Genomic DNA, 13,616 nt, shown 5'->3' with positions numbered 1-13,616 from the left:
TGAAATAGATCTATACTAGTCTCCCTTTATTTATTTATCAGCACAAATATATATATATATATATATATATATATATATATATATATATATATATATATATATATATATATATATATATATATATATATATATATATATATATATATGTTTTTTATTTGTGCTGATAAATAAATAAAGGAAGACTAGTATAGATCTATTTCAAGCTATTTAGCTCTCATCAGCTAGCTCTCATCAGCTAGCCATATCCTTACTACATATCCTTATATATATATATATATTTTCTAGCCACACCAGGAGCAGAAATAGAAAAAAGTCTTCAAGTCAAGTATTTCACCTTTCCAGATACCACTGGATGTTTTCACTGTCAATCATTGGCCAAAAAGCATATTAAGGATGCAGAACCTTCAAGAATAATCTAGGAGTTTTTTGGCTGAAGAAATGCCAGTCGAATTATATTTATAGAGTGTCACCTCATCCTATCTCATGTCTACAATGAAAAATACTGCAATGTCCTTATGCAGAATATTCCTTTTTCCCTTTTACTATATGGGATTGTACATTTTTGGACAAGGAATCATATTACAGTGCTAATAGGTCTATTTTTATAGTTATCCCATTTTTCTGGCTCAGAATGGGGAAAATGGTTCTTATATATTTTTATCTTCACGATGACTTTGTAAGATGTGCGTATCTGGAAAATGTGACTAGCCCAACATTATTAGTGTGACCTTCTCTCTTATATACTCTTAGCATGGTAGATAAATTAAAAATAAGGGAAGAATAAAAAGATTAAAGTATAATAATTAATATAAAGCACTGTTCAAAGCTACTTGCAACACTAGAAAGTTTTTTGTGCATTGTTATCTTTTAATATTTTGGGTAAATTCTTCTGATTTATCAGAACTACTTAGATTCTTGAATTAAAATACAAAGTGTTGAATAGACGCCATATTTAGAGCAAATTATTTAGATATCTATCAGTCTTCCTTTTGTACATCACAGACATCACTGACACTATTTTTACACATGAGATCTGATTTAGGAATGTCAAATTCATCTACATGAAGAGAGAGAGAAAAAACCTTGTCCTTTTTCTATGCTGATTTATTTCTGGTGACATTGTTAGGAACTGATGTGTACATTCATCAAGCGTATAGTACTTTCATCATGATTACACACCATATCACTAGGATCATATTGCTTTTCTATATTCATATACATAGTCAAAACTGGATTCAATCCTGATTTTTTTTTAAATCTCGGAAATATATATATCATTCTATAATTTCTAGGAGTTTTGCTAGAAATTTGCTTTGCTATCCTGCCAGAACTGATGGTGCAATTTTATGATGTAATTAATGCTATTAAAAACTTCAGCATTATGGTGTAATAACATTTAACAAAGGCTGTTTTAGTTGCATTCCTTCTTGCTGCAATGCTGTATGTCTCATGTAGATTCCAAATTGGGCCCATATTCTTATCGAATAAAAGTCACAATGTATTATAAAAGTGATTTTTTTCATTAATGGTTCATTATTAGGAACCTGTCTCTTTCTCTCCATTTTTTTCACACTGGAGGCCACTGGGGGGAAAAAACTCAATAATTTTTTCTGTTTCTTCCGGGCAAAAAACCACCATGTGTCATTTTGACTGCCATGTTTTTTTGAAAATTAATATACTTAGAAAGTAAAAACCCATCCTAAACAATAGCTAATTTCTCTTTTGGAATGGTATTAAATATAAATAGAATTACTTTCCCACATGTCTGCTTTCAAACTTTGAGAAGCCGATGTGTGTGTGTGTTTCTGTGTGTGTGTATGTGTGTGTGTGTGTGTGTGTGTGTGTATTCTTTCTATAAAAAAAACTTAGTTTCAAGAAATTTATAGAATGGTAAACAATAACAGCATAATAAAAAACTAAGTTGATGTGGCATAGATGTGTAGTACAGGAGAGACTCGAGTTTCTACATAGATGTTCATTAAGTAATCTTTGATATATTTTTTTCCTCGTGTAAGGAATATTTAGCAGATGTTATATTTGCTGATAGCCACTCTTCATTCCGCATAGAGTACAGTTTGAATGATAATTATCTGTTTCTACAGGAAAACAAGAAGGGGATGCACTTTTATCATCAGCTGAAATGGGCAAGGTTTGCCTTGCTAAAAGACAAAATAAGGACAAAAGCGTTTACACAATATGCAGAACAGAAATGTCTGATGACAACGTCAGGGAATAAGTTTGTTTTCAGGATTGCATTAAAAATAGTTAGTATATCAAGCTTCCAACTTCATCCAATAAAATTGGCAGCATGTAAACCACCCACCCACACACACACACACACACACACAAAGAGACTGTGTGATTCCTCTGCTATATCAGGATCCCAGAAACGTTGCAGGAAAAAAGGTTGGGGGTATCAGATTTGCCACTGAAATCTACCTGAGCAGAATGCAAAGAAGGAAGAATCAGTGGGCATTCCTTTATCCTACCAGGATGCCAATTCCAACGTTTCGTTTGTTCGTTCGTTTATTGGTTTTGTATGCCGCCCACCCCCAAAGGACTCCGGGCGGCTCACAATGAAATGGGGGAGGGGATAAATAAGACAATACAAACAATATTAAACTACACAACCGTCACAAATGAAGCGGGATACTTCAACAGCGCCCAGCCTGCCGGAACAGCCAGGACTTGGTAGCTTTACAGAAGGCCGGGAGGGTAGTAAGGGTCCGGATCTCCACGGGGAGCTTGTTCCAGAGGGCCGGAGCAGCAACAGAGAAGGCTCTCCCCCGGGGGGTCGCCAGCCGACATTGGCTGGCCGATGGAACCCGGAGAAGGCCGAGCCTGTGTGATGGAATCGGTCTTTGGGAGGTAATTGGCAGGAGGCGGTCTCTCAGGTACCCAGGTCCGATGCCATGAAGGGCTTTATAAGTAATAACTAAGGATTGCACATCCAAAGAATACTTCCAAAGCAAATTAATTCCCAATGTGTACCAAATTCAGAAGGCAAAAAGTTCCAAATATGGATATGAGGTAGATCAATGTAAGCAAGTAAACAGGAAAGGGGGAAAAAAAATCATAATTCCAATCTCAATGTTTTAAAAAAATGAAACAGGGTAGTTGTGATCTATGACATTGATGTTTTCACGTGAGTTTTTTTTTCAATTTCAGTGGATTAATATTCACTGATTATCACTGAAGTGAAATTATCTGAATGGACACCGTCATGGGGTGAGAAATGCATTTTCTAGCTAATTTTCTACTAACTTGAGAATAAATTAATTCTTCGCTAAAGGAGTACTAAAGAAGATATGGGAATTATTTAGTTTTAATTTTTTAATTACATTTTTATGCCACCCATCCGATTGATTCAGTGACTTCTATGCTGTTTTAGAGGAAGTCATTAGAGCAGGGTAAAATATTGTAGTGGACAGTCAGAAAGATAAACTAAAACTTACTCTACAACACTGTACTGTTTTTATTTTTAAAAAAAATCCATACTTACGTTTACAGACAGGTGGTCTTCCTTTATTACTCCACAATCCATCTTCTTGACACACTGCTGTTGTTTGTTGACTAGAGTCTAGCTTGAAGCCTTCATTACATTCGTATATCACTCTGCTGCCCAAAATAAATTCATTACCCCAAACTGAACCATTTCCAGGAGATTCTGGAATGCCACAGGATACAGCTGAAAAGGGGCATTAAGGGGGGAAAAGACACAGAAGGTTATCATAAATATTATTCTTTACTTCTGTAGATTTTTTTTTAAAAAAAACCCAATATGTGTGTTACAGGTGTCACAATGCTGCTGAAAAATACCTTTAATAGTTGTACAAAATATGATATAACAACAAGGATATTTTGAAAAGATACGTTTACCACAACTACTATTATTTTTCTACTCAATATTCCATTGTTTTTCACTCTGTATTTCCCAGCTTACTGCTTCTATTATAAGATAAATGCATTAACCAATCTTGACTTCCTCGATTTATTTTTAAATATATTTAAGTAGGTTTTTTCCCATGTACTTGATTACATTATTAGCAATAGCAATAGCAGTTAGACTTATATACCGCTTCATAGGGCTTTCAGCCCTCTCTAAGCGGTTTACAGAGAGTCAGCATATTGCCCCCAACAACAATCCGGGTCCTCATTTTACCCACTTCGGAAGGATGGAAGGCTGAGTCAACCTTAAGCCGGTGAGATTTGAACCGCTGAACTGCAGATAACAGTCAGCTGAAGTGGCCTGCAGTACTGCACCCTAACCACTGCACCACCTCGGCTCATTTAAGTCTGTTAGTATAGCCCTTTTGGTTCCTCCCACTGGATCCATTGCTTTTCCTCATCAGACTTCAACTTCTAGGGCCGTTTTGTTTTTTGAACACCTGACCCATTTTTCTCACTAGTTTCTGCTGCCAGGGAATCTCACTTCTCATGAAATCATATTTGTTGGCACAGTTTTCAAGCAATTTTTTTCCCATTTTACATTAGAAGCAGAAATCTCAAGATTAAAATTGCTTTTGAAATGATGTAATGACTTGAACATTTGCTAAAGCAACCCTTTTTCTTCTTCAGTGTTTCAGTTGCCATATTAACTGAATACTTTTTGTAGAATGCCCTAGAGAGCCTTTGTGTTCTGTTGGCTTAGAAACTCAAATGGTACAATACATAATTATCTTAGAACGGAAATTTGTCAGCTCCTAAATCCAAAATTCATTCATTCATTCATTCATTCATTCTCTCTCTCTCTCTCTCTCTCTCTCTCTCTCTCTCTCTCTCTCTCTCTCTCTCTCTCTCTCTCTCTCTCTCTCTCTCTCTCTCTCTCTCTCTCTCTCTCTCTCTCTCTCTCTCTCTCTCTCTCTCTCTCTCTCTCTCTCTCTCTCTCTCTCTCTCTCTCTCTTACACACACACACAAACAGTCTTACCTTGGCAAAGAGGTGGAGGAGAATCCCACTGATACATGCCATTTGGGTGATGTGTGCAAGTTGCATTGCTACGGCCAATTATCCTGTATCCAGATTTACAATAGTAGCGAATTATACTGCCAACTGTGCCCTTGGTTTTATTTACAATTCCACCATTCTTCACAATATGATTTAAGCCGCAGTATGGAGCTATACAGGATCAAAGTAATAAAATTAAATGCAATATATTACCAAAGAGACGGAAGACAACTCTTCTAAAATCTAAACTTCCTTCAAAGCCATTTAAAGAATGATACCCATCTCATCACTTATATTTCCAGTCTAGAGATTAAAGTCTGGAATTATTATTTTTTTAAATTTAAGAAATGTATCTTTCAGACAAGAGGCATTTCAATCCACTATTAAATTTTAAATTTTAATTACAAATTTATTTAGGGAAATATTAAAGCTGTTAAAATCCTTGCGTGTAAAATGTCTTGATAACATTAATCAGATGATATGCACACTTCGTATTGGGGTAGTCCCTGGAGTGCTTTCTCCCACTGTAAAGTCTCATTCTGTATTGAGGCAATATTAGATCTATATGACTTGTTTCCCAGTTGTTGTACTGAATAAACAACTACACTATATTCGTTTGCAACAGGTTTACTACACAGGCAGAAGATATACATTTTCAAAAATTGGATTGTAATTTATTTCCCTTTAAAGTAAAATGTTCAATAAGTAATTAATTAAATAACTCATACTCAAAGTTTGAACTTTGTGGCTGATTAAGCAATCAATGCACTAATCTATTCCAAATCAAGACTTTTGATGAATTATAGCAAACCTTTTATGGAAAAGTTGAATATGAGGGCAGTGAACACTGGTGTCTCAAGAAAACTTACAAATGTAATATAAGACATAATAAATTAAAAACACACAAATATAATTAAATACACCATAGTATGAAAACATATCACAGAATCCAGCATAATCAGCAGCATATTCTTGGAACACTTTTTCAGTCTAGTATAAAGCAATACTTTCCAAATATAAACCAGTAATCTAAAATCTGGTCAAATATAATCTGACATGTGTCCTCAAGACTGCTACCCTGGATCTAATCCTTGCAAATTTAGAGAAAATGGTTGATGAAATAAACTGGGACCCCAGTGAATTTGTTAGATTTTCAGACAGTACAGGGAGGAGAATCTGTAGTCATATGCCAATAATTGACTTCGGAATAGTACACTTTGATGAACTTATAAAGCCCTTCATGGTATTGGACCTGGGTACTTGAGAGACTGCCTGCTGCCAATTACCTCCACTAGACCGATTAGATCCCACAGATTAGGCCTCCTCCGAATTCCATCCGCCGGCCAGTGTCGACTGGCAACTACCCGGAGGAGAGCCTTCTCTGTGGCTGCTCCGACCCTCTGGAACGAACTCCCCGTGGAGATTCGAACCCTCACCACCCTCCAGGCCTTCCGCAAAGCCCTCAAAACCTGGCTGTTCCGACAGGCCTGGGGCTAAAGCTGTTGCCCCCGTCTCGAATGGTATGACTGTTGTGAGTTTTAAATTATATATTGTTTGTTTTTTTAAATTTTTGTTTGTATCCCCCTTCCCCGGTTCGAGTTGTGAGCCGCCCTGAGTCCCCCTTCGGGGGAAAAGGGCAGCATACAAATACAATAAACTGAACTGAACTTAGAAAGATAGTCAGAAGGACTCAACCGCTTGATAGCCTAACCCTCCCCCCCTTCCTCCACATCTCCTTTTCACAATATTCATATCCATACACTGTTTAATTTGTGGCAGGGGAAGAGGGAGGCTCTCAACAATTTTTTCCATGGCCATGCCAACCAACCAACTCAGTTCTGGCAAGGCGTTGCCTGAGGTATTCCAGAAACGTGCAATAGAGAACTTTGGAGGTTCAAAGCATTCTGAATTGGACGCTGGAAATATTAGCCACGTGACAGCTCTACATTAGATGTTATTCTACACTGGAAGGATTGTCTCCCATCGTAATTTGCCTGCTGCATTTTGCATCAGCTACAGCTTCCTATTTGTCTCCAAAGGCAGCCTGATTGAGTGCACAATTTTGTCCATCCTCAAGCTGAATAAGGCATGAAGTAACATCACCAGGGCTACAGCACCAGACAGGGCTATAACTGGTAACGCAAACAAATGCTTTAGTTACCTCTTCTGTAAATGCAAGGGGAACATATTTAGAATGTCAAATTCAACTCAAGATATTGCTCAGTTCCAGTTCCTTCGCCCGCTCACAACAAAATTGTATAAGACATCCAAATATAATATGGAAGTCAGGAATATTTGTGTATGCACAGGGAAGAAGACAATGGGGAAGAAAAGGGAGGCTTAATGAATAGCAATAGCAATAGCAGTTAGACTTATATACCGCTTCATAGGGGTAAAATAGAAAGATAGAAGATAGAGAGATATTGGGATCTCCATCAGGGTAGTTCTATTACATGGGATAAATGTACATCTTCCTTGATTCTCCAAAGAGAGCAAGAAAGGGGTATATGCCGCAACCGCCGGGCTGTGGCACACTACCGGGTCATGGCCTGTTCAGAACCAGGACATACAGGCAGCGGGCAAGGTGCATGTGCAAAACTTCCCTTGCATGAGTGTTAGTTAGCGGTTAGCAGTTAGACTTATATACCGCTTCATAGGGCTTTCAGCCCTCTCTAAGCGGTTTACAGAGTCAGCATATTGCCCCCAACAACAATCCGGGTCCTCATTTCACCCACCTCGGAAGGATGGAAGGCTGAGTCAACCCTGAGCCGGTGAGATTTGAACAGCCGAACTGCAGAACTGCAGTCAGCTGAAGTAGCCTGCAGTGCTGCATTTAACCACTGCGCCACCTCAGCTCTGAATAAAATATAAGATGTTCCCATGTCCTTTAAGAGGACCATTGTCTTTTAAAAAATGACTTAAAAAATGAGAAAATTGGAAAACTATCTAATGAATGACTTTGTTATCCGTTCTGCCAAAATTTCTGTTTTCTACACACACAGACCCGTATTTTCTTAAACAAACACATTCATGTATGACCTTAAGGAACACCTAATGCACACCTTTGGCTCTCCACCTGGCAGGTGAGTGGAGATCAAATGAATCTATTAAAACATTATGCAGGAAATAATAATATTTTATAACTTTAAAAAGCAAAGATGTCTCTTTGTAAAAGATTCTTACTGTATATATTAGCATATAATGTTAATACGGGTTTACCATGAATAATGAAGTGCTGTAGGAACCCACTTTAATTTCAGTCTATTTATAATCAGAGTTGTTTGAGCTTTTCTCTTCCACAGTGTTTTTATTCTTAGTAATCATTAATCATACGCTTCTTTTTCAGTCATTTGCACTGAAAAGATAGGAACCTTTAAAAAAAAACTGTAATAAACTTATCTCTCAATAAGAAAATTGTGGGTGACCCCCTTCTGCTAATAATTCTAATTTTTTTATCTGACGATTTCGTCAAAGCGTTAATGGCATTTCCAATTTTCCTCATTTCATGTTTTCCATATGAAAAAGCCTAAAAAAATAATCAGTAACTGCCTGAATAATGAAGTGACACTATCTCTATAGAAAAGCTGCCACAGAATGTGTAAACCAGTGTTTCTCAACCTTGGCAACTTGAAGATGTCCGGACTTCAACTCCCAGAATTCCCCAGCCAGCTGGCTGGGGAATTCTGGGAGTTGAAGTCCGGACATCTTCAAGTTGCCAAGGTTGAGAAACACTGGTGTAAACAACCCAGCGGAAAACTGTTTTCAACATTCAGTTTTCATGTCACTTGCTACGAGCTGCATGGTCAAATTTCCAGTCAAGGTTATATCATTTAGATTGGTAGTTTTTCTTTACGTTTTTTCTGGCGTTGCTATTTCTACACACAGATATTTGTTATGGAAATGCTGCATTTGAATTTAGATTGAAATTCTATGTATTTTCATTTAGAATTAACAGTTGCTGTATGTAGAGGAATGCATCTGTTAGAAAACATACATATCATTATGTTATAAAAGCATCCATGCATAAATATAAGATTGCGTATTTAAGGCAGAAAAGACATTTTATGCCAATAAACATTCAATCCTAAAGTATGCAAGTATTTGAATACTGTAACAACATTATTCAAAATCTGAATAAAATTGTTTGCTTCAGTAAAATGCTACAGGGATTACTTGGCTTATATCTCTGACCATAAGAAATCCTGCTTTCTTGTCGATGGCTTTAAGGATTTAACAGCAGGCATTGTCAACTTATTTTTCAAACACAACTTCTCAGTGCACTGATGATGTTATCTAGGGTGGTAGTGAAACACCTGCAAGAAATTGAGAGAGCCCCCAAGACCCTTACAATTTAAGTCTAAGGTACAGATATTTTCTCCTATCATTATATCTTCTCAATACTAAAAGATTGATATTGGAAAATTAGTTTGGAGCCACTGTTTCTGCAATCATTAATTTTGAATATGTATTGAGTAGCTATTTATGTATGGTTTTATTTATTTAAATAAAATAATCCAAGACTGGATTACTGTAACGCGCTCTACATGGGGCTGCCCTTGAAGAGTGTTCGAAGACTCCAGTAAGTCCAGAACGCAGCCGCGCGAGCGATAGTGGCTATACCTAGATACACCCACGTCACACCTATCCTCCGCGAGCTGCACTGGCTTCCCATTGGTCTCCAGACATGCTTCAAAGTGCTAGTCGTTACTTTTAAAGCCCTACATGGTATCGGACCTGGCTACCTGAGAGACCGCCTCCTGTCAATTACCTCCCTGAGGCCTATAAGATCGCACAGATTAGGCCTCCTCCGGATTCCATCTGCCGGTCAATGTCGGCTGGCGACTCCCCGGGGGAGGGCCTTCTCTGTTGCTGCTCCGGCCCTATGGAACGATCTCCCCGTGGAGATCCGGACCCTTACTACCCTCCCGGCCTTCCGCAAAGCAACCAAGACCTGGCTGTTCCGGCTGGCCTGGGGCTGTTGATTTCGTCCAGCCCCATCCTAATGTTGTGAATGTTGTGATCTTTTAATGTTGTCTTGTTTTTGTATGTCCTTCCCTTTCCCTTTTTACTTGTAAGCCACTCTGAGTCTCTTTGAGAGTGGGCGGCATACAAATTAAATAAATAAATAATAAATAAATAAATAAATAAATAAATAAATAAATAAATAAATAAATAAATATTTTAATTGTAAATTTAGTTGTAAATTTATATTGCCTTCCATCTCACTTCTGTGATTGTAGATGGATTACAAAATTAATTTGGAGATGCGAACAAAGATCCAAGTAGTCCTGAATAAACCCACTGGAAGGTTCATAGCTGCACTCTAAAGAAAGTTTTTTTGTTTCAATATCAACATCTCCAAGTACTGCTGTGAAAAACCCCTGTGAAAAATTGTATAGTTCAATAACAGAGCTAGGTGAGCAATAATCCTACTTCCTAAATGGGACATTGGGTCAATGGAAAATAGCCTATTTTGCTGTTCCTTTTTTGCTTTCAGTGTGAACATTCATATTTCATTTCTTTCCCCCAGGTTACTGTTGAGAAACCTGATGTATTTCCATCTATACCACTGGGAAGGTCATCACAGAATACTTAGAAACCTGATATTTATCTTCCCCTTCTCCATTGCTCATTCTTTCCTTCACCTATCTGACAAAAGTCCTCAGGACACACGCAGTCCATCTGTATTTGCAAAAGTGTTTTCTAACAAATTTCTGAAAATACATAAGAACATGAGTGAAGAGCTGAGCGAAAATGTAATGCTAAAATGGTGTTCAAGCATAGACTATGGAAGGAAAAATGTTGTTTATGGCATATAAATATCTCTGTGAAATGGTTTGGGACAGTATGGTGGGAGGAAGTGAATCAAGCGGCTCTCATTGCTACTGAAACCTTCTTGATTAAAGCCTAAAGAGCTAAAATATTTAGAACAGGGGTGTCAAACTCACATTGTCACGGGGGCATCACGTGACATTTTGGGACTTTTCCCCCAAAACCAAGCATGGGTGTGAGAGTTTGACAGCCCTGGTTTAGAAGAGTCACAGCTTCAGAAATTTAGTCATTCTATTTCAGGCTTTGCACCTGAATAGTTTATACCTGTAAAACTAACGTACTGATCCTAGTTTTAATCTATTTAGTCCATCAGAAAGGTACCAGACTAGAAACCAGCATACTGTGAGTTCTATTCCTGCCTTAGGCACAAAATCAGAGGGGGGAACTTTGGGCCACTGATTCGTTCGGCCAAGGAAGAAGGCATCAACAAGCCACTTGTGCAAGTGTTGCCAATGCCTCCTTCTTAGGACAATGCAGAAGCTACTTCTGCAAATCTTGCCAACTAGTCCAGTCAGTTGCCAGGAGTCCACTCTCATTTAAAGGTATCCTCACTGTTGTGACTCAGCAGAAGTTTGCTGTGAGCTGAGTCGGGGTGCAGGATTAACAATGCAGCTGGGGCTCGTTAGTGTTGTCTTTTGGAGATAAAAGGATGGATGGCGCCATGCCCTGGTTGCAGAAGTCAACGTTCACTCGTTTGTTCATTCATCGGTCATGGTTTGTTTGTGAGAGACACTTGGATAAGTGATTTGCTTTCTGTAACCCTGATTCAAGGAGACACTTGGAGAAGTGAATTGCTTTGTAAGAGTTTTGTTTTTGCATTCTTTTATCTTCTTGCCAGAGACTTTATTTATGTTTATTTTTGGGCTCGCAGCCAGCGTGAGTCGAGGCTGATAAAGTTCTTTCCTTTAAGTCATGGGGACAGAACACCTCACTATTTTTTTTAATGATCCATTTAAAAAATGCATTTTTGTCAACCTTGTAAGGGACCAGACTGAAAATGCCCAGAAGTATTAGTTCTAAACTTGTTATAAGGTCACAGAATCTTGCAAGTCTCTCCCCCTTTGCCTTGGCAGTACAAGAAACTAGGGAGGATCCCTTCTCAGATGTTTTCCATGGACCCAGTCCTTCTGCAGACCTAGTTGAGCCGCCTCCTATCTAACGGACATCTAGTCTGTGGCTCTTCCTACTGTTTCCCAAGATCATAGAGCCGAGGTGGCGCAGTGGTTAGGGTGCAGTACCGCAGGCCACTTCAGCTGACTGCTATCTGCAGTTCAGCGGTTCTAATCTCACCGGCTCAGGGTTGACTCAGCCTTCCATCCTTCCGAGGTGGGTGAAATGAGGACCCAGACTGTGAGGGCGATATGCTGACTCTGTAAACCACTTAGAGAGGGCTGAAAGCCCTATGAAGCGGTATATAAGTCTAACTGCTATTGCTATTGCTATCATTCCTGCACACCATTACAACTGTATCCAGAAAGGTTCACCCGATTGTTACTAGATAGAGTTTTCTTTCTTCCTGAGGCTTGTTTGCATCTCCCATCACATTTTGCGACAACACGACTGAATTCCGCAACAATGCTTTTGATTTTAGAATCTGTCACTGATCACTTCAACAAACTCCACACAATATTCCGGACATATGCTATTTGCCAAACCTTGTGCAAAGTCACGTTTGTCGAAACAAGAAGGAAAGCGGGGAGGCAGTAAATCATTCCAATAGGCTGATAGTTATGTGGTGGCCTGCTGGCTCCATCACAGCTGCCAGAGCATCAATAGCTTTTCTGGGGGGCCCCCCATTTCCTTTCCCATTTTTTATGCTATTGACTTTCCTTATTAAGATTCAAGCCCAATTGCTTATCCCGCTGCTCGCTGTTATTCCTTCCTCCTGCTGTCTCTCCTGCATCTGATGTAAAACTTACATGACATGAAGAGAAGTACGCAGCTTTTCAGGTCATGCTGTTTGTGAAGCAGGAGAAAGTTTAAGCTGAGCTGGACTACCGAGCTGCTTGCCTTATGCACACAGTTAGGTATTTGAATCCTAAAAAGTTATTCGCTTGCAGTTTGGAGTTAACGGCACTCCAAAGGTCTTTCCCAAATTTTCAACATCCATAGGAACATTTTATACTTTTTTAAACTAATCCTTGAACAAGATAACTACACAATAGTTCAATGCAGAGATGTTATTAACTTCTTTTTTTTATTTCCTTTGTCTCAATATATTTTAGACTGTGTTTGTTAAAAATCTATACTGTTTACGGGCTCTGGGAAGTCGGGGGGGGGAGAAGGTAGGTGGGGTGTTAGGGGGGAGGGGGGATATATAGTATGTGTTAGATTTCAAAGTAACGCGATTGCACTTGTATACCGTTGCTCTTTAATTCCAGTGTTAAAATAGGACAAGCTGAATATATTAATAGATTGTAGAAATACACCGAAGGGAGGAGTAGAGGGATAGAAGAAAGAGGGGTAGAGACAGGGTGGGAGAGAGGATTGGAGGGAGGGGGAGAAGGAAGAGAGGGAGTGTATCGTGAGAGAGGAGTGGTAGAGGGGGAGGGGAAGTAGGGTAGAGGGAAATGATGGAGGGAAGAAGGAAAGTTGGAGGGGGGGCGAAAGAAAAGGTGTATGGAGGGTCGAAGAGGTACATTGGGTTTCTATTTTGGGGGGTATTGTCAACAAGAGGAATGGCTGTGTTTATTGTTTAATGTTATACGGCCCCGGTTATGCACAGTATATATGTGACTGTACGAAAATGAAATGGAAAATAAAAACACATTTAAGAAAGAAAAAAAAAGATAACTATAGAATAAAAATCTTCTTTTTTCATTTTCAGAATAGTGTTTT

General features: G+C 38.7%; 1 protein-coding gene across 1 annotated transcript in view; it reads right to left on the bottom strand.

Moving 5' to 3' along the window:
* The window catches only part of CSMD1 (CUB and Sushi multiple domains 1), a 1,072,234-nt gene that overhangs the window by 63,776 nt on the left and 994,842 nt on the right, over window positions 1-13,616 (bottom strand). Inside the window, exons 50-51 of the mRNA XM_087718982.1 lie at window positions 4,929-5,117; window positions 3,503-3,688 (exon numbers count right to left, since the gene is read on the bottom strand). Of these exons, the coding sequence (XP_087575108.1) occupies window positions 3,503-3,688; window positions 4,929-5,117 (375 nt within the window). The remainder of the gene's footprint in view (window positions 1-3,502; window positions 3,689-4,928; window positions 5,118-13,616) is intronic.

This window comes from Thamnophis sirtalis, unplaced genomic scaffold, assembly GCF_051295495.1.
Source record: "Thamnophis sirtalis isolate CommonGarterSnake01/CBP01778 unplaced genomic scaffold, rThaSir2_p1.2 scaffold_6, whole genome shotgun sequence".
Classification (NCBI taxonomy): domain Eukaryota; kingdom Metazoa; phylum Chordata; class Lepidosauria; order Squamata; family Natricidae; genus Thamnophis; species Thamnophis sirtalis.
Note: the sequence above shows the minus strand (reverse complement) of the source record. Positions and strands in the feature narration are given on the sequence as shown.